A 21,551-nucleotide genomic window follows, 5' to 3' on the forward strand; every position below is an offset into this window, starting at 1 on the left:
CCTGGACACTACATTTCCCAGAAGGCATCCCGCACCGCGGTGTTTTCTGGGATGGGAACCACGCCGCTCGAGAGCCTCGGTACTAAGAGCGAAGCGCGGACCTTTCAACAAGAGCTTTATTAATTCTCACGCTACGACCCAGGAAGGCTATGGAGGTGGCTGCTAATTGCTCTCTACGCGTGAAGAGACCTCTGTTGGATCCCCGTTTTGAGGGTTACAAGCTCTCCCTCGAGCCGCTACCCTGTTACCAGCTGGAGCTTGACGCAGGTGGGAAGCGGCGGCGCCCCCCCGGCACCCTCGTCCTTCCCCCTGTCGGCTGCCAGCGGCCGGACCCTTCCCTCATTTTCTTCCTTTCTGACTTGGGCAGGCCCGGCGACCGGGGCCTTCCGCACGGCGGCTCGGGCTGGGGTAGACCGAGGGTGGCCGCCCTGGAGACGGACTCCCATCCCGGAACCCAGTGGGAGTCCCTTTCGCGTGGCTGTTAGGCAGCGAGACCCTGGGCGGGCGCTGGCTCGGGCTCGCAGGCTCCACGGCTCGTCACGGGGCACGCGACTGCTGCTGCCTGGGCTCGGGTCGCCGGTCCGTCCTGGCCTGGCCCTGCGGCGGAGGAAACTCAGGACTCGTTTCGCTCTCGAGCATCCTCGGTAACCGTGTGCGCGGAGAAGCCACACCTCCTGCGAGGACCCCCAGCTCCTGTCTCCTCTGGCGGAGACCCGTTTCGTAGAAGAGAAACTCCGTTGCAGTTCAGAGCATTTTTAGTTGCATAGGTGCTGTCCCACTAAGGACCTAATCGTAGAGAACATGTCTAGAAAATTTTGAGGGAAAGTCGATTTCATGCCTATGCTTCTGCTGTTTCTTTTGTGTATCTGAGGCTGGCCAAAAAATCCATCCTTGTTCTTAACGAGTGGTATTTTCGTTAAAAAACCCAGAGATCTGCATTTTTGATATAACTTTCTACTGGTTCTAGTGCATGTTGCGAGTGGATCACACATTGAGAAATACTGATCTAGAATTAAGGAATTTTATTGCATAAGTGTTTATTAATTGATACATCGATAGAGAGCCTGTTTTAGGAAACATCTATTGAGAGGGGTTTTTTATGTTACAGGGTGATATTATCAAGATGAATGTGATACAGTCTGTAAGATAAAGAGTGCATTTGGCTACTTTGGAAGAAAAATATAAACATAATTACAAATCAGTGCAATAAGGCAGTGATTGGGTTATGTACGGAACATGATGGTAGTGCTTAAGCATCTTTCCAAACCAGCAGGGAGATCTGGGAAGGCTTCCTGGAGGAGCTGATATCTAAGTTGAGTTTTGAAGGAGAGAGAAGTAAGAGTTTACTGGGTTAAGATAGCTTTTCTTTCATTCCCTTCTTTTCCTTCTTCCACCCCATGTCAGTAATTGATACGACTATATTTCGTTTGTGCATTAAAAAGCCACCCAAACTCAGTGGCTCAAAAGAGTAAGCAGTTACTGTTGCTCACAAGTCTACAAGTCAGGTAGGTGTTTCTTCTAGTAGTGGCTTGGACTCATTCCTGCATCTTTGTTCACTTATGGATCTGCTTGGTGGACATAGATCCAGGGAGGCGTAAAAAATTGGGCCTATTGTTCTAGTCTATGTAGTTGCTTATGTTGCTTATGTTGGAATCGTGAAGTATTTCTTCTTGTAGTCTCTCTCTTCAGTCAGCAATACAGTCAGCTCAAGAATTGACTTCTTCTTGGCTCTGCCGTTCCCTGAATCACAGTTATCTCTTATCTAAACTATAGTAGTTTATTGACTAGTTTTACTAGTTTTCCTTCCTTCCATTCTCTGTAAAGTAGTATCATAGTTTTTAATTTTATATTTATATGATATCCTCTTTCCTCCACTAGACTGTGAGCTCCATGAAGACCGTAATGTTTTCTTTTGTTCACTGCTCTGTCCCTAGTGCTTAGCATTGTAGCTGCTCAGTAAATCGAGTGAGTGAAGGAAAGGAGTTGTTATTGAGGCCATTCCATTCCTGAGAAAGCGTGAGCGGTGGGAGAGTAAGTAGGTGTTGTGTAGGACCTGATGCAGTCCTGTATAGCTGCAGCAAAAAATCTGGGGAAGTAGAGGCCACTTAGAAAAATAGGTGAGGGCACTGTTTGCCTTGTGGATTTTATCCACATGGATAAGTCAGTGTTTCCCAGACGTTTTCTTGGGCCCTTAAAATGAAAAGTAAAAACTCAGCTGTCAAAGATTTGCCAGCTTTTTAATTTGCTAAGTGGAGATGTTTCTTTTTGTTTGTTTCAATTTTATATTTAAATTCTAGTTAGCTAACATATAGTGTAAAACTGGTTTCGGGAGTAGAATTCAGCGATTCTTTCTTCACTGATATATAACACCCAGTGCTCATCACAAGTGTCCTCCCTCCTTAATGTCCATCACCCATTTTAGCGCATGCCCCACACACCACCCCTCCAGCAACCCTCAGTTTGTTCTTTATAGTTAAGAGTCTCTTACGGTTTGCCTCCCTCTTTTTTTTCCTCCCTTCTCCTATGTTTATCTGTTTTGTTTCCTAAATTCCATGTTTGACTGAAATCATGGTACTTGTCTTGCTTTGACTGACTTGTTTCACTTGGCTTGATAAACTAGCTCCTAAGTGGAGATGTTTCTTAAAAACTGATGTCCTCACCCATTCTTGCATAAGCAAAAGGATATTTTAACATCAAAAAAGCCGGAAGCAAACTCTCCCAGTACCTCTAAATTGAATACATTAACTTTATTAACAACTCACCAAGTTGTCTTGTTCTCTCCTTTTTCACCATTGTTGGTTTTGGAGTCTGTGTTTGGGATGCAGGGCTGGAGGTCTTGAGGTGCCGTTTAGGGTTTTAGGTGCAGAGAAGAAATAGATTGAGAGATTGAATAGTCGTCTAATCTTACCTTCTGTGGAGGTTGAATTTGGAAGATTGGAGGAATAGCGACGAGGAGTCCACTTTGCAGGCTTTTGCAGTAGTTCATGTTGAGGAGCTTGCATTAAGAATTGTTACTTAAGGGGCGCCCGGGTGGCTCAGTGGGTTAAGCCTCTGCCTCTGGCTCAGGTCATGGTCTCATGGTCCTGGCATCTAGCTCTCTGCTCAGCGGGGAACCTGCTTCCCTTCCTCTTTTCTGCCTGCCTCTCTGCATACTTGTGATCTCTGTCTGTCAAATAAATAGATAAAATCTTAAAAAAAAAAATTGTTACCTGAGGAGAATGATGGAGATTTTATTCTTTTTAAAACTGTCATTTCTAGAGACAGTGAGGTATGACTAAGGAGTTCCTCTTGGCACTTTCATTTCTTTTATGCATTAATTCAGCAAAATGTTAGTGGATGGTATGAAGTAGTGTATTTAGGATGTGAGGATGAAGATGTGCTCTGGTTTCAAACAGCTCAAAATACTAGTTTATTTGTATCCTCTTGTTTTATTTATTTATTTATTTTTTAAAAGATTTTATTTATTATTTATTTGACAGAGAGAGAAATCACAAGTAGGCGGAGAGTCAGGCAGAGAGAGAGAGAGAAGCAGGCTCCCGCTGAGCAAAGAGCCCGATGCGGGGCTCGATCCCAGGACACTGAGATCATGACGTGAGCCGAAGGCAGCGGCTTAATCCACTGAGCCACCCAGGCGTCCCTGTATCCTCTTGTTTTAAATAATGTTAGTAAATTGTTCTGAAGTTCCCTTTGCCACATAAAAAATAACTGTCAATTTGTGTATTCCAAAGAATTAAGCAAAAACCCCTTTTTCATAAAACTGTAATTGCCCTTTGAACCAACAATTCCAATTCTAGACATTTAACTTATACAGGTCTTCTTCCTTCACTTACAGTGGGGTTATGTCAAGACAAATCTTTCTTAAATTGAAAAATGCATTTAATACATCTGATCTACCTAACATCATAAATTAGCCTGGCCTACCTTAAGTGTGCTCAGAACACTTGCTGTAGCCTAGAGTTGGGCAGAATCATCTAACACGAAGTCTAGCTTATACTACAGTGTTGAATCTCATGGAATTTATTGAATACAAAGTAAAAAACAGAATTGTTGTATGGGTACAGAATGGTTTTAAGTGAATGGTTTGTTTACCTTCATGACTAGTCATGTGCCTGACTGGGAGCTGTACCTTGCTGCCATGGCCCAGCATCACCAGTAATACCCTACTGCATGATCATTGGCCTGGGAAAAAATCAAAATTCAGAAGTGCAGTTTCTACTGAGTATGTATTGTTTTGGCATCATTGCAAAGTTGAAAAATCCCAAGTTGAACCAATTTAAGTTAAGGATTGTCAACATATTTTTTTCCCCCATACTTACTCTTCACTGTGGAAATGTAGTTAGAATCTATCCTACAGAATCTGTACAAATTAGAATCTGTAGTCTGCTTTACTACTGTGCCTGGTCATAAACTTTATCATACTTTGTAGCATTTGGTTTCTGTTTTCTCTTTTAAAACTGTTGGTTTTGTTATGGATGGTTCCAGTGTCCATCTTTCAGTGCTTTACTTCTAGGCCTGGAGCATGCCTGGTGAATAATAGATGATTTTATATCACACATGCAGATTAAATAGGTTTATTGGGATAATTGACAATAAACTGCACGTATTTAAGTGTACAGGTTGCCAGACGTAAATACACAATCATTGAAGTCCTCACTATAATCAAGATATTAAATTTAGCTCTCATCCTCAAAACTTCCTGTGGCCTTTGTGACTAGCCCTCCGTTCCTCCGCATACCCACTTCAAGTCCCTAAGCAACTACTGCTGTGCTTTTTGTCATGATAGATCAGCTTGCATTCTCGAGGGTTTTATATACATGGAATTACACAGTATGTACTCTTTTTTGTCTCGCTGTTACTCAGCATAATTACTTTTAGTTCGTGCTTGTGTGGGAGAAGGATGTCGAAATCTCTTTCATTGTGGATTTTTCTCTTTTCCCTTGCAGTTCTGTCATTTTTGCTTCATCTATTCTAAAGCTCTGTTATGGAGGCGCCTGGGAAGCTCAGTCAGTTAAGCCTAACTGAGTCAGTCAGGCTCAGGTCATGATCCCAGAGTTCTGGGATCTAGCCCCACATCAGGCTCCCTGTTCTCCCCTGCCCCTCATCCCACTTGTTCTCACACTGGTTTTCTCTCTCTCAAATAAATAAATAAAATCCTAAAAAAAACAAACAACAACAAAAAAACCTCTGTTATGTTGCATAAACAGTAATATTTTGCCCTCTTAATAAATTGACACCTTTATCATTCAAAAAATAACCTTTATTCTTGGTGATATTCTTTGCTCTGAAACCTACCTGATACTAAAATAGTCACTCAGGCTTTCTTTTGCTAAGTGTTATCATAGTGTGTGTATTTATTTATTTCCATCTTTTAAGTTTTGACCTGTTTGTGTTTTAGTATTTAACATGTATTTTTTATTGGCAGAAATAGTTGAGTCTTGCTTTTTTATTCAACCTGACAATCTCTGCCTTTTAATTAGACTGTTTACATTTGATGTGATTATTGATTTTGTTAGTTTGGGTCTTTCATCTTGCGACTGGTATTCTGTTTTGTCCTATCTAGTGTTTGGGAAAACAAAATTTTCCGTTTTCTTTAAAATTTAAAAGAAATTTTTCATTTTCATTTTTTAATGTTCTTTTAGATTCTTTTCTTTTTTTTTTAATTTTTAATTTTTTATAAACATACATTTTTATCCCCAGGGGTACAGGTCTGTGAATCGCCAGGTTTACACACTTCACAGCACTCACCAAAGCACATACCCTCCCCAATGTCCATAACCCCACCCCCCTTCTTCCAACTCCCCTCCCCCAGCAACCCTCAGTTTGTTTTGTGAGATTAAGAGTCACTTATGGTTTGTCTCCCTCCCAATCCCATCTTGTTTCATTGATTCTTCTCCTACCCACTTAAGCCCCCATGTTGCATCACCACTTCCTCATATCAGGGAGATCATATGATAGTTGTCTTTCTCTGCTTGACTTACTTTGCTAAGCATGATATGCTCTAGTTCCATCCATATTGTCACAAATGGCAAGATTTCATTTCTTTTGATGGCTGCATAGTATTCCATTGTGTATATATACCACATCTTCTTGATCCATTCATCTGTTGATGGACATCTAGGTTCTTTCCATAGTTTGGCTATTGTGGACATTGCTGCTATAAACATTCGGGTGCATGTGCCCCTTTGGATCATTACGTTTGTATCTTTAGGGTAAATACCCAGTAGTGCAATTGCTGGGTCATAGGGCAGTTCTATTTTCAACATTTTGAGGAAGCTCCATGCTGTTTTCCAGAGTGGTTGCAAGGAGCTTGCATTCCCACCAACAGTGTAGGAGGGTTCCCCTTTCTCCGCATCCTCGCCAGCATCTGTCATTTCCTGACTTGTTGATTTTAGCCATTCTGACTGGTGTGAGGTGATATCTCATTGTGGTTTTTATTTGTATTTCCCTGATGCCGAGTGATATGGAACACTTTTTCATGTGTCTGTTGGCCATCCGGATGTCTTCTTTGCAGAACAACAATAATCCAATCAAGAAATGGGCAGAGGACATGAACAGACATTTCTGCATAGTTATTTTCTTTTAATTTTTATTTATTTACATAGAGAGAGAGATCACAAGTAGGTAGAGTAGCAGGCAGAGAGAGAGCTGGAAGCAGGCTCCCCACTGAGCAGAGAGCCCGATGCGGGGCTCGCTCCCAGGTCCCTGAAATCATGACCTGAGCTGAAGGCAGAGGCTTAGCGCACTGAGCCACCCAGGTGCCCCTGGATTGAGTATTTTCTTATGAAATCATTTTTGTCACATTTGTTGGTTTATTAGCTATAACCCTTTGTTATTTTACTAGTTCCTTTCGGGTTAAGGGTATGAATCTTTAACTTATTTCATGATACATTGAAATAATGTTACACTACTTAACTTGTAATATAAGACCCTATAATAGTATACTTCCGTTTCTTTTTTTCTGGCCTTTATGCTATTATATTTATGTTTTCAAAAGACATTTTTGGCATGTGTAGGATTCTAGGTTGATACCTTTTTTGTTTTCAGTACATTTGATCCTTGAATAATAAGGGTTTAAAATATGCAGGTCCACTTGGATTTTTTTTTTTAATAAATATGGTACAGACCATGAATATGTTTTCTCTTCCTTATGATTATCTTATTAGCACTTTTTTCTAGCTTATTTTATTGTAAGAACACAGTATATAATATATATACAGAATATGTGTTAATTGTGTTATTGGTGAGATTTCTGGTTTATGGAGAGTCAAAAGATACAGGTGGATTTTTTAATGTATACCGGTCAGTGCTCCTAAACCTTGTGTCATTCTAAGGTCAGCTATATTTTAAAGATGTTGCCTCACTGTCTTCTTGCTTTTATTGTTTCTGATGGAAATCTGCTTTTTCTAGTATCCATTCTTTTATACATGACATGTCTTTTTTCTCTTTTACATTGGTTTTGAGCAGTTTGATTATGTTGTGCCTTGGTGTGGTTTTCTTCATGAGTCTTGTGCTTTGAGTTTTGTTGGTCTGTCTAGATCCGTGGGTTTATAGTTCTCCAGTTTGGAAAGTGTTCAGCCATTCTCTTTCACTTTTGTTTTTGTTTTTTTAGGAATCCAGTTGCCCATTTTTAGATTGCTGGAAATTGATCCCAGCTCATCAGTGCTCTTGATTTGTGTGTGTTTTTCTGTTCTTTTTTCCCCCATGTTTTATTTTGGATAATTTTTATTTTCATGCCTTTACCTTCACTAATCTTTTCTTTTACAATGTCTAACCTGTTATTAATCCCATTACATGTATTTTTCATCACGGATATTGTAGTTTCTTTTTATGTTTTTCGTGTCTATTGTTTTGAGCATATGGAACGCACTTTAATAACTTTCAATGTTCTGTTCTGCTAATTATAACTTACCTGTCAGTTATGTTGAGCTGTTGATTGATTATTCTCTTCTTTGTGGATTTTGGGTTTTTTCCCTCTATATGAATAGTAATATTTGATTGATGCTAGAAATTGTGAACTTTATGGTTTTGGCCATAGGACAGATTTGAATTCTTACAAGCTTCATCCGCTTTATTCTGGGATGCAGTTGAGTTACTGGAAACAGATTAAGTTCCATTTAGTGTTTTATGATATGTTAGGCTGGTCTGGAGCAGTGTTCAGTTTGTCTCACTACTGATACAAAAGTTTTCTGTGTACTTTACCCATTATCCCATGAATTAGGTGTTTTCTCCATTCTCACTATTGGGAACAGTCATAGTTCCCAGCCTTGTGTGAGTGCCAAACTTCCCTCTTAATCTAGAAGAAGTAGGAGAGAATGGAATATGTGAGAATTAACCTTGGACAGGAGAAGAGAAATCAAAACTTTTTCTTATGTGTAATACAGCAAATATTTTACATGGTTTAAGGTTAAGCTTATCAATAATTTTATAGGACAAGTATTATTAATTTTTATTACAGATGTGGAGATAGGGTAGAAAGGCTAGTTACAATAAAACTACTTGACAGTGGCAAAGCTGACTCCAAAGCTCATGCTTTTTCTGATCTATGTGGTCTCTGGACTCTTTACTTCAGGGGAGGGAGAGTAAAAGCTGGTGAAGGTTTAGCCTGTAGTCAGAGTAAAGGGAAGAAGAGCTATGTAACCATTAGATTTATGTAGTGTTTACTCTAAAATTCATATCTGCTCTTAGGGTAGAAAATATGAGGGGGCGCCTGGGTGGCTCAGTGGGTTGAGCCTCTGCCTTCGGCTCGGGTCATGATCTCAGGGTCCTGGGATCGAGTCCCGCGTCGGGCTCTCTGCTCAGCGGGGAGCCTGCTTCCTCCTCTCTCTCTCTCTCTCTCTGCCTACTTGTGCTCTCTCTGTGTCAAATAAATAAATAAAATCTTTAAAAAAATAAAAAAGAAAATATGAGGAAGAGAGGTAGATGACTATGTTAATTTGTGCAGAAGCATTGTATAAAATAGGTTAGTGGGAGCAATGCTCTGAATTCTAGTTCTGTTATGTTCCGTAAATCTTACTTCAGAGCTCTTAGCGTGGACTTGTGCAGTAGTTTCACCTTATCCAGTTTCAGTTTCACTGTCTGCAGTTTCAGTTACCCATGTCAGCTGCCATGTAGAAGCAGGTGATCCTCCTTCTGGCGTATTGTCAGAAGATTGGTAGTAGTCTAGCATCACAGTGCCCCCGTCATTCCCCTCACTTCATCTCATCACATAGGCATTTCATTCTCTCACATTATCACTGGAAGAAGGGTGAGTACAGTATTTGAGAGAGAGAGGCCACATTCGTGTAACTTTTATGACAGGGTTTTACTGTAATTGTTCTATTTTATTATTAGTTACTGTTAATTTCTTATTAGGCCTAATTTCTAAATTAAACTTTATTATTGATAAGTATGTATGTATAAGAAAAAAGTATATATAGGGCTAGCACGATCTGTGGTTTCAGGCATTCTCTGGGGATCTTAGGACATATCCCTTGCAGATAAGGGAGATGGGGCTGTACTCTTTTTTTTACATCTTTTTACACAAATAGAGAACTCAGTAACTAAGTGAAAAGACTTATTATTAGAAGATAAATTGTCTAAGAAGTGGCCTTTGTAATGCAAGTTAATGTCTTAATGTTCTTTGTTTCTATCCCTGCTTTTTTAAAACTACGAGCTCTACTTATATAGGTATTAGAACAAATCATATTTAATCAGTGTTGAAAGAGTTGAATATTGGCAGTTTCACGTGGCTCAACGTAACAGTATATTTTGAAAGGACAAGAAGCAGTAATTGTAACCATTGTTAACACCATTATAAGGATCATGTCTGTTTTATATTAACCAGTGTATGCCCATTCCCAAGCACAGTACATGTAATAGACATTCAGTAAATAAATTGTGAATGAGAAGCTATAGGTTTTTCAAGTTACATACATGTTTTATGAGAAATCTAGGTGAAGATTAAGGGAGATTTTCTTATTGTTGGGTCCTAAGTTCTTTTAAAAAGACTAGTAGAGAAAGGTTTTTTTTTTTTTTTTTAAGATTTTATTTATTGATAGAGGGACAGCAAGAGAAGGAATACAAGCAGGGGGAGTGGGAGAGGGAGAAGCAGGCTTCCCGCTGAGAAGGGGCCCTGATGTGGGACTTGATCCCAGGAACTGGGATCATGACCCCAGCAGAAGGCAGATGCTTAATGACTGAGCCATCCAGGTGCCCCAAGAAAGGTTTTTGTTTAGCAAAGCTCTTTTATTTCCAATGCAAGATAATATTAAATAATAAAATATTTACTACTCTGGCTTCTTAGCCCTCTGTTAAAGAGGTTCCCCTTCTTCCACCTTTTCCAAGATTCCAGCGGAAATTCGAGACTCCTTTTTCTCTGCCTTCTTTCTTAGGACACTCTATTGAAGAGCAGCTCTGCTAGTGATTAAGTTTATTACTTTGTGAACACTGCTTTTTCCTTTCAGTTGTTCTGCCTCTCCTTTTATAAACTCTAGATGGTTAACATGAAAAAATGCAATGATAGTTTTTACTTTTTCATTTGAGGCCAGACACAGCTTTTTCTATACACTAACAAGCTTTTATAAATTATTAAGTATGTAATATACCCTATGCTCATTTCTGTGTCCTAATAACTTAGTAAATTATCTTGTCCAAATGCAACAACAGAATACAGACTGTATTATGGTCACCTAATAATGATTTTCTAGAACCTTATGTTCACAGATGAGATATTGTAATAAGGCTAAGAAGTCTCTGGCTTGTTTGGGATTGCTCCGGGTCTTTGGCACAAATTTGAAGAAAATGTATTTGTCATATCTTCCTCTAATATTATTACTTTGGGTCATTATGTTACCATGCATATGTCTTGCAGTATTGAGTTTCATCCACACTGTGGTGCTAGAAAACCAAGAATTGATTGTTTCCCTCCTAATCAGTGGAATATGTATTTCTAAGTGTTCCTTATAAAATAAATATTTTCTTAAATTATAAATAGCAGCTACCTCAACCTTCATCAGATCCATGATAAAGTTATGATTTTACCTCTGAGATGCCTCCAAACTTCAATGAGTCATCCTTTACCAAGATGACTGCAATAACTTTCTAATGTGTTAACCATAAAAATAAAACAGCCAAGTTATTTTATCAACAGTGGAGTTACTTGGGGATATCAGAGAATTGCAATTCGGGACATACAAGCCATAGGAAAACCTTAGGCAAGCCCAGCAAACAAAAGAGAGGAATGTTATTTTATGGAGAAGAATGAGGAAGTTGGGAAGGGTTGTTTGGAATGAAAATCAACTGAAGAGCAGGAGTACAGGGTAATGTTGATTTCTCATTAAATGACTTGCAGGAATAGTGCCATTTCTTGTAGGAGATGCATTTAGTGTACATCTTCTTCCTGTTAGAGTCTGTAATTGGTGATTCTCTCCTATTGGATATTCTTCTGTTGGGGTCGGTAATTAACAGTACTTCCTATAAATGATGTTGGATAGTAGGGTTCCCCCCGCTAGCCTCTCCACTGTATTTTTAGTGAGCTTTCCTTTTATTAATATTTACACTGGATTTTACCTTGCTTTGCTTCAGTCTGCTTTACATACTATAGTTGTAAGTAATCTTTTATAAATTCAAATCTGAACTTTACTCTCCTGCTTAGAAACTTAAATCCATTACATTAACTTTATTGTTGAAGACAGGGCCTTTCATGATCCATTGTCTGAAGCCTTTTCTTATACAGATCTCCATGGTGCTATGTATTTCGGCCAGTTTGGCCTTCTTTTGGTTCTTTGAACACATGTTTTTCCTCCTACTTTGCCTGCTTTTCCTTCTGCCTCTGTGTGTGTGTGTGTGTGTGTGTGTGTGTAGATATATTCCTTCATGAGCTAACTTTATCCTTACTAGCTTGGCTTAAATTTCTGAAATCTTTCATCAGTTCCCCTACTCCACAGACCAGTGCCCAGTGTTATTTATTCTCATGGTACCTGGTAATTTTTCTTCTCACCATTTATTACAGTTTCATTATATATTTACTTTTGTGATTATTTAACTAATGTTCATTTTCTCACTGAATCATAAGTGGTAAGAAGATAGATTCTGTGCTTTTTGCTCATCATTGTATCAATGGTGTCTATTAAAATATTGCCGAATAAATCAGTGAATGAATGTAAGTCAGCCAGGGCTGAAGGCAGGTATAGAAGTAGGAACCAATAAACAGTATGGAAAAAAATTGGAATACAGTAAGTTTGAATTTTCTGTTGTTTTTATTTTTAAATTTTTTATTTACAGTAAGTTGAGTTTTGTATTAAGGTAAGGTATTGGCCCAGCATAGTTTCCTTAAATATTTCCCATCAGCAGAAATTAATTCTAAATCATGGGCAGCCTGAGCTATAAGGGTTCCTTTCTGCGGATGAGGGAAGAAAGAGAGGAAGCAGAGATCACATTTTATAGATTAAAATTAAGGAAGTAGGTGTGCCTGAGTGTCTCAATCAGTTAAGCGTCTGCCTTCGGCTCAGGTCATGATCCCAGGGTCTTGGGATCAAGCCCTAGTTGTGCTCTCTGCTCAGCAGGGAGCCAGCTTCTCGCTCTGCCTGCTGTTCTCTCTACTTCTGTGTGCACTCAGGGGTTCTCTTGCTCTCTCTCTGCCAAATAAATAAATACTTAAAAAATAATTATGGAAGTAGCTAAGAAAGTAGATCTTAAAAGTTCTCATCACAAAAACATATGTGAGGTGATGGATGTGTTCAGTAATTTACTGCGGTAATCATTTCACAATATGTTCGTACAACAAGTCATTATGTTCTACAACCTTAAACTTATACAATGGTATATGCTAGCTACACCACAATATAAGTGGAAAAAAGTAAAAATAAAATTATGGAACTCACTCATGCCCTAGTGGGAAACCGTGTTCTTTAACTAGGAAACCTTGTTTCTATTCCAGGTAGACTATTTTGTTCTGTACCCTTAGGAGAGATGTGAGAAAACATTGGAGAAATCACCATTTGTGCTTACCTTTGTTTCCATAATTGTATAATGAAATAATAAAAAATTCTCATTATTTCTTAATGTGTGTTAAGAAAGGAAAGAGATATAATAAAGGTAAAAGCACTTTTTAAAATTAACCCATAATATTATTTGCCTCAGGGGTACAGGTCTGTGACTCATCAGTCTTACACAATTCACGGCACTCACCATAGCACATACCCTTCCCAGTATCCATAACCCAGTCACCCTCTCCCTATCCCCACCCTCCAGCAACCCTCAGTTTGCTTCCTGAGATTAAGAGTCTCTTATGGTTTGTATCTTTCCCTGGTCCCATGTTGTTTTGAGGTAAAAGCATTTTAAAAACTGTAAAAATTCTCTCTAAAATAGATGTAATATTTGCCCAAAAGACAGGAGATCTTAAATTTTAGAATTATCTGCTTTTTAATTCTTAATTGCAAGGAAGAGGTGCCTAAAAGAAAAGGTAATGGCATGAAAAGCCCTGTCTCTCTTATAGCTACTGTCAGGGATGGTTCAGTTTTGTTTACTGTTTATCCTCTATGCGCAGTGCCTAGAAATTGTTTTAGAATGAATAATATAGTGAATTTGTCCCAAAGGCCTTTGTGATTAGCATTCTGTGATTTCCTCACCTTGTAAACATCCTGCAGAAAGAAATAATCTTGAGACAAAATTTGTGATGTTTATTTTTCTTATATTTCAGCTGTGGCAGAAGTAAAACTTCGAGATGATCAATATACACTGGAACACATGCATGCTTTTGGAATGTATAATTACCTACACTGTGATTCATGGTATCAGGACAGTGTCTACTACATTGATAACCTTGGAAGAGTTATGAATTTAACAGTAATGCTGGTAAGAAAAATATCTATAATGGGATTTTCCAGTAAATCTGATTCTTAATTTTCATTGAGAGAATTGAGGTATACACATTTTTTATATATAGAATCATTCCTATCATTAATCTATATAAAACTCTATTCTGTTTAATTTAGTTTTAATTGTTGCCTTTATTCCTGTTATACTTAAGTAGTCCACTCCACTCCCACCAATGAGCAACTACTCTGATGGGTTTTATAGATTAATATTGGTATAACTGTTCATGTCTGTTTTTTCTAAGATGAAGTCTTAGTCCTGACTATGACAATGGATTTGTCTATTTTTCCTTTAGTTCTTGCTTTTTTGTATTTTTAATTGTGTTAATTGGGGTATGGACATTTTGTCTGCTATGGATTTATTCTTTTAGCATTATGAAATGCCCCTCCATCTCTAGACTCTGGGAATGATTTTTGTCTTGAAATCTCCTGGTATTAATGCAGTCGTGCTGGCTTTTTTGTTTGTTAGTAATATATATCTTTTTCTACCCTTTTTCTTTCAGTTTATCAGTATTGTTGTTTTGAGCCTGATGCCTTAGACCGCTCAGCCATCCTGACATGACAGTGTTGTTATTATTAAAGTACGTCTCTTGTAAAGAGCATGTAGTTGGGTCTTGTTTTGTATCTAGCATGACAATCTGTCCTTTAATTGAAGGGCTTGATACATTTATATTTAATGTAATTACTAATATCATTGGGTTTATGTTACCATTTTGCTGTCTTTTCAGCTTGTCCCATCTGTTCTTTTTTTCTTTATCTCTGTTCCTTCTTGTTTTTGGATTAAGCAAATTTTCTTAAAATTCCATTTAATTTTCTCTTGGCTTTTATCTAAACCCTTCTGTATTATTATTTTAATGGATAATATAGATTTTATAGTATTCGTCCTTAACTTATAGTCTTCCTCTAATTAATATTTTACTATAAAAATGTAACAATAATATATTACCTCTTATTTCTCTTATACCCTTCAGGCTATTTTTGTCCTGTACTTTACTTCATGTTATAAATTCCACAATAGATTGTTAGTGTATTTGCTTTAAACGGTCAGAATAATAATAGCTTCCTGAGTATTCCCGGCTCCTTCTAGCACAGTTCTACATTGCCTCTTCAGAAGTATCAGTCTGGTTTTTATTTAAGATTCTACATATAAATGAAATCATATGGTATTTGTCTTTCTCTGACTTATTTCACTTGGCCTGAAGCCCTCAGGGTGCATCCATGTTGTTTTAGTTGCAGGATTTCATTCCTTTTTATGGCTAAATAAAATTTTAGAAAATTTTATAAAATGCATTTTCTTTATCCATTCATATATTGATGGACATAGGTGTTTTTTTGTTTGTTTTAATATTTTGGCTATTGTAAATGATAATTCAGTGAACATAGGGGTAAATAAATCTTTTCAAGTTAGTGTTTTTATTTTCTTTGGATAAATACAGGAAAGAGGAATGACCGGGTCATATGGCAGTTAGACTTAAGCCCCATCGCATCTAGTAAGCTTTCCCTGACATCCTCCCTCATTGCCTCCAGGAATATCCAAACCATTGGCCTCACATTTGTGTGTACTTTGAATTCCTTCTAGGCCAAGGGTTGGCAGACCTTTCCTGCACAGGGCCAGATTATTAATATTTTAGGGTTTGTAGTCTAGACAGTCTTATGTCATGACTGGTCGGTTTTGCTGTTGTGGTATGAAAACAGCATTAGAGGGCATCTGGGTGGCTCAGTTGGTTAAGTGACTGCCTTCAAGTCAGGTCATGATCCCGGAGTCGCAGGATCAAGTCCCATATCGGGCTCCCGGCTCCATAGGGGTCTGCTTCTCCCTCTGACCTTCTCGCCTCTCATGCTCTCTCTCCCTTTCTCTCTCATATAAATAAATAAAATCTTCAAAAAAAAGAAAACGGCATTAGACACTATGTAAATCAATGAGTGTGACTGCATTCCAATAAAACTTCATTTTTAAAAATGACATTGTCCAGATTTAGGTCATTGAGTGTAGTTTGCCAACCCTTGGGCTAGGCCCTGGGTTTTTTTTACATTTCTATAATCCTGCCATCCCACAGAAGGCGTGGTCAGTATGTTTATTGAAATAATAACAGCTGTTTAAAGCATGTTCTTATCCTTTGGAGTTGGCTTTGCATTCTTTTTCGCATTCTCTCTCTCTTTTTTAGATTTTTTAATTTATTTGATAGCAAGCATGTGTGTATGATGAGGGTCAGAGGGAGAGAGACACTCCTCAAGCAGACTCCTGCTGAGCAGAGAGCCGTAAATGGGGCCTGATCCCAGGACCCTGAGATCATGACCTCAGCAGAAATCAAGAGCCGGTCGCTTAACCAATTGAGCTAGCCAGGCTTTTCTTGATAGGATTTTTCTCTTATTATTTCATCTTCAGGCTCAGATGTGAGTCTTTGGTTTGGTGAGATAATTTTAGTGAATAAGTATTTACTTTTCTTCAGATGTTTATTAAATGCTGTTATGTGCTTTATGTGCTTTGTGGCCACATAGACAAATAAATTGATAACATGTAACATTGGAAGGAGGGATAAGATATAAACATAGTATGGAGAAAGAAATGATAAATGTTGAAAGATGAAGTGTTCAGAGAAGTTTCAGAAGAGATGTCACTTTAACAGAATTTTGAAAGATCAGTTAGTTTGCTGTGCAGATTGAGGCAGCTATGTCTGCACTGGATTTGAGAGGCACATTCAGCAAACTTCCACAGGCATGTGTGTGCACTACAGGTACTCTAGCTTGATTTGCTAAAACACGGAGTGTGCATGGAAGGACCTAAACAGTACGCAGGCTGTGGTCGGAGAGGAGGACTGCAAGGTGGGTATAGGCCAGGTCTTCAAGGGAGGGAGGAGCAGTCATGGTATTCTGTGCTAGGCGAAGAGAAATGTTAAAAAATGTTAAAAAGAAAGATGGATTCTTTGATTCATTTTAGTACTAACTGTGCTTGGCTGGGAGACGGGTGTGGGTAGGGTCATGGTTTTGGGCCAGCAGCTTGGTTTTATCAGTTCACTCGTTAGTAATCACGATTTGGAATACTATAACCAATTTAAATCATAAGATTGATTGGAAATGTGGAAGGAAAGTTTAATGACAACATTTGAAATACTATAAGCATTGTGAACTGGTCAACACAGTTTTCTATTGGAAAGTTTTTACAGGAAATACAATATAATTTTATCAAGATAACTTATTTGACATGGAATAAGGGCAGAGACTAGTGTTTTTGATCCCTATTTCTGACCTATTCTCTGACTTCTAGGGACATCTTAGAATAACGAGTTATAGTTTCTTATTTAGTTTAGTCTATTTACCTATGGGCTCATTAAAGACATAATATACACGTACACTCTATCTGCACTGCCTATTTGGATACTGTGTACATAGAAGCTAAATGCCCTATATGCATACATGTGCAGTATATTATCTTTATATGACTATACATGTCCATTTTTTAGATTCTGTTATATTTTGTTTGGGAAGACAAATCTAAAATCTGGAAATTCTCTAATACTGAGTTATAGAGCCAAAGTCAAAGTCTAATTTATACTATTCACTTGACCTTCAAAATATTTAGTGAATATTTACTATATGTTACACATTGTCATAGGCACTGGGAATGCTACAGCATACAAAATAAAGTTTCTTCTAATTTATTAATTCACGCAGAATATGAATGACAGTTGACTCTTGAACAATACTGGGAATCTGAGCACTAAACCCCTCCTCCCTCATTGCACAATCAAAAATTTGCAGTAGAAAAGTACAACTTTTGATTCCCAAAACTTAATAGCTTACTGTTGACCAGAATAGCTTACTGATAACATGAAGTTAATTAACATATATTTTATATATGCATAATATATTTATATTTATTTTTTATAACTTAATACTGTTCATTTTGTTTGTGGTGATATGTCAGATTTTCATTAATGTTTTACTCACTTCCTTAAAGGAATTGGAGAACTTTCTGGAATTCGAACAGTTTAGGACTAGAATAACCCTTTCCTTATATGTTAAATAAAGATCCTGTTTGAACCCATTTTATTATATATTCTTTTGTTGTTTTCAGTGATAAGTCTTCTAATTACTTATCCAGCTGATTCTTTGGTAATTGGTTTAGTTAAACAGTTTCTTTGGTCATTTTATAATATACTTTTTTGCTAGGGAAAATTATTCATTTCTTCTTATTCTTTTCAAATTTGTTCCTGTAATTTGCACGTTTTATGCTCTCAAGATTATCTCCTCTCTCTTTTTCCTTTCTCTATATTTTCTCCTTTTCCTTAATCAAACTTTAGAAGGGTATTTTCATTATTATTTTGTTTTTTAAAGAACCATGTCTGGGGTTATGTTATTTTATTATTTATTTATTTAGAAACATTTTATTTATTTATTTGACAGAGAACACAAGTAGGCAGAGAGGCAGGCAGAGAGGGAAAGAGGAGGAAGCAGGCTCACTGCCGAGCAAGAGCCTGATGCGGGGCTCAATCCTAGGACCCTGGGATGATGACCTGAGCTGAAGGCAGAGGCTTTAACCCACTGAGCCACCCACCCAGGCACCCCTATTTTATTTATTTATTTATTTAATTTGTTTTGCTTAGTTCAGTTTTCGCCTTTGGTTTTCAAACTGTATTGCACATCAGAATCACTTGGAGTAATTGATAAAAACTAATTTCAGATTATGGTTTTTAAAGATTTGGATTCAGTATGTCAGGGTTGGTCATGGTCTGGGAATCTGCATTTTATCAAGGATTGCATATGATTTTGCTCCTGGTCCAGTGACCAAGTTTTGAGAAACTCTGCCCCTGCAGTGCAGAAGAATATCATACTTATTTCTGTTTTTCTGATAAGCAACATAGGAAACTGACCTGTTGTTTGAACTTCTGTGTTGGGGGCAGGTAGAGATTGTTGGCCACTGGTTACACATTGGCTTTTGTTTTAAAGCAGAAAGGTTGTTCTAATATTGCCATTTTATTGTCTGATTTTTCCCCCTGAGTCAAAGGCACACATGTACATATCTCAGAGAGGTTCTTTTGCTGTGGCTCATTTACAAATACTCCCACCCTGTTAAAAGCATATTAAATACTATTGTGGGCAAAGAGAAGGCAGTAGGGCCAAGAAAGGAAATCCACACATTGTCAGACCTTGAGATTTCTGTCAGGAGCCAGCAGATGGCAGCAGTTCAACACACAGGTTTATAGAGGCATTCTATGAAGTCAGTTTATTTTGTCAGTTTATAATTCTTAAAGAAATGTCAGTGGAGAGTAAGTGCTTTTTAGGAAGCAGAAAATGCCTTAGGAAAGCAAAAAAAATATTTTCAAATTTAATTCTTATTTGTCATTTTATTAGGGTATTAGGGCTTCTTTTAAAATAATATGTTTTGTTTCTTAATATTTAAGGAATTCTGTTATAACATTTTCCCATTTATCTGAAAAACTAGTTTGTTTCTCTTAAAGAAGTGTGTCATCTCATGGTGCCTCAAGTTACACTTAAAAATGAGAGGAGAGTTACTGGATTCTGTGTGAAGTCCACATTTGTGAGGCCAAGTTTGAGTAACACACGGCAACTGCTTGTTAGTCTAGCTGAGTTGCATGCCAGTATCTACAAACTAGCATCTCTAGACCTGAATCTGACCTTATTTTCTATAGTTGCATTTATTAATATGGAGCCAGCTATTTACCTGGTTAAAGAAAAAAAGAAAGGAGGAGTAAGTTATTTGAACTGTTATGTATTTAATGAATTATTAAAAGTTTTATTTTATATAGACACATTACTCAAATTCCACTTAATAAAACATCATTTCTTAAAGCTTTAGCAAAAAAAGAGAAAGGAAAAAGGTAGTTTTCTTTTCTTTCAAAATACAGAAGAGACCATCAGCTTCTGGAGTGGGGTCAGTTAGGATTTGAATCTTAGCCCTGCCATTTTCTTAACAATGGAGTTCTAGACAAATGATTTAAGTTTTTTGAACAGAGCTCTTTATCTCTCAAAGTGTGCATAATGATTTCAACTTCATAGGATTTTGTAATTGTTAAATGAGATGGTAAAAAATCAGAGCACTTATTTGTACGGTGCTTGTACATTGTAGTTATTCAGTAAATGTTCCATTCATCACTGCAGTTTTCTTTTGTAATTCAGCTGTGAAATGTTACTGCAGAACTATTTTCAGCGCTTTGAACAGTTACATTAACCTCTTATTTTGTCTGGAAGAAGAAAATGATTGGGTGGGACAAAGACATAGATGGCAAAATCATAAAGCATTATTATGAGGACACTTTGTAAAACTGTCAGTAGAGGTTATTCAGAAATAATTTAATATTCTAAGATATACAGAAGAAAGTATTATTGCATACAGTCCATTTTAAAATTAAATGTACCCTTTGAGAATTAGATTTCAAAAATTAGGAACATTCAGGTCACTTTCACTTAAACTATCATTTAACTTAAATAAGAGAGACACTGTTTTCTTTTGTATTTTAATTTAATTTTTAGTTTTACATGTATATACTTGAGTATCTTAATCATTTTATTGGATATCAAAATTATTTATCTTATAATTAAACTGACCTTGTATTTAAAATAAAGTAGCTTAAAAACACATTCATAATTGTATTTGAAATGAACCATAGTGATTTAACAAGTTTATTAAGTCCTGCATTTGTCGTAACAAGTGGTTCACTAGATTAGAATCAATGAAGGGCATGTAGTGGGGGAGACCACAGGGAAACTTTTTGGAACAACTGTTTTGAGGAAGAAGTCCCATTTATTTTATCCCATTAATATCTTTTAAACTATTTATATTACACATAAATTGCTCAGTGTAAAGAAAAAGAAGCAATATATTTGAAGCAAAAATGGAAAGCTTCCCCTTAAGTCTTCCCTACTGCCATTTACACTGCTATCTTTTTCCCATTCTGGTGGTCAACACTGTTAACATACCAGCATGTGTCTGTGTATACCTTACTCTGCTGTCATATCACAACAGTTTGTTGTTTCAGTATATATGGATTCATACTGTACGTATTTTGGATCTTTTTTTTTTCAGTTATTATTTTGAAGATCTTCTTATGTCAGTATTATAAATCCACTTCCATATATTTAACAGTTATTTGGTATTCCAAAGGATGGATATTTAACAATTAATCATCCTTCATCATTGCTCTCCAGACAAAGATGCTGGGTACCCATGTATAGTTGAACAAGTTGGATTTCTTAATTTTACAATAGAGGAGAGTCTACACCATGGGGAACCAAGTGTTTAGTAAGAGGATGTTAGAAAGGATTTATTATAGGATTGGGCTTGTGTTAGGTGATTTTATTTTTTCTGGTTAATTTTTTTTAGCCATAGTTTTCCTATATATGTCTTTACCCATTTAAACATTTTTTTGGATAGTCATGTATTTCTTGTTGAGTTGCTAAGGTTCTTTATATGCTATAGATAGTGGTCCTATGTTATTTTTGTGGCAAATATTTTTCTACCTGTCTTATACGTGTCTTTTATTTTTCACAGGAAGACTTTCTCCACCCTGAAATTAAAATGTGATTAATCTTCTAACCATATTATCTTACTTTTTCTTTAAAACATTTAGATTATTAATCTATCTGGAATGTGGAAGTTTTGTGTGTGCTGTGAGGGAAAGAACAATTTTTCCCCCATCTCTAGTATCCCAATAGCATTTGTTGACCACTCCCATTTAT

General features: G+C 37.1%; 1 protein-coding gene across 1 annotated transcript in view; it reads left to right on the forward strand.

Annotated features, from left to right (window-relative positions):
* The first annotated feature begins 28 nt into the window (after window positions 1-28).
* NUDCD1 (NudC domain containing 1) overlaps window positions 29-21,551 on the forward strand; it is a 78,327-nt gene continuing 56,804 nt past the window's right edge. Inside the window, exons 1-2 of the mRNA XM_082720015.1 lie at window positions 29-267; window positions 13,679-13,833. Coding sequence (XP_082576141.1) covers window positions 150-267; window positions 13,679-13,833 — 273 coding nt within the window. The 5' untranslated portion in view covers window positions 29-149. The remainder of the gene's footprint in view (window positions 268-13,678; window positions 13,834-21,551) is intronic.

This window comes from Mustela nivalis (genome assembly GCF_964662115.1).
Source record: "Mustela nivalis genome assembly, chromosome: 2".
Classification (NCBI taxonomy): Eukaryota; Metazoa; Chordata; class Mammalia; order Carnivora; family Mustelidae; genus Mustela; species Mustela nivalis.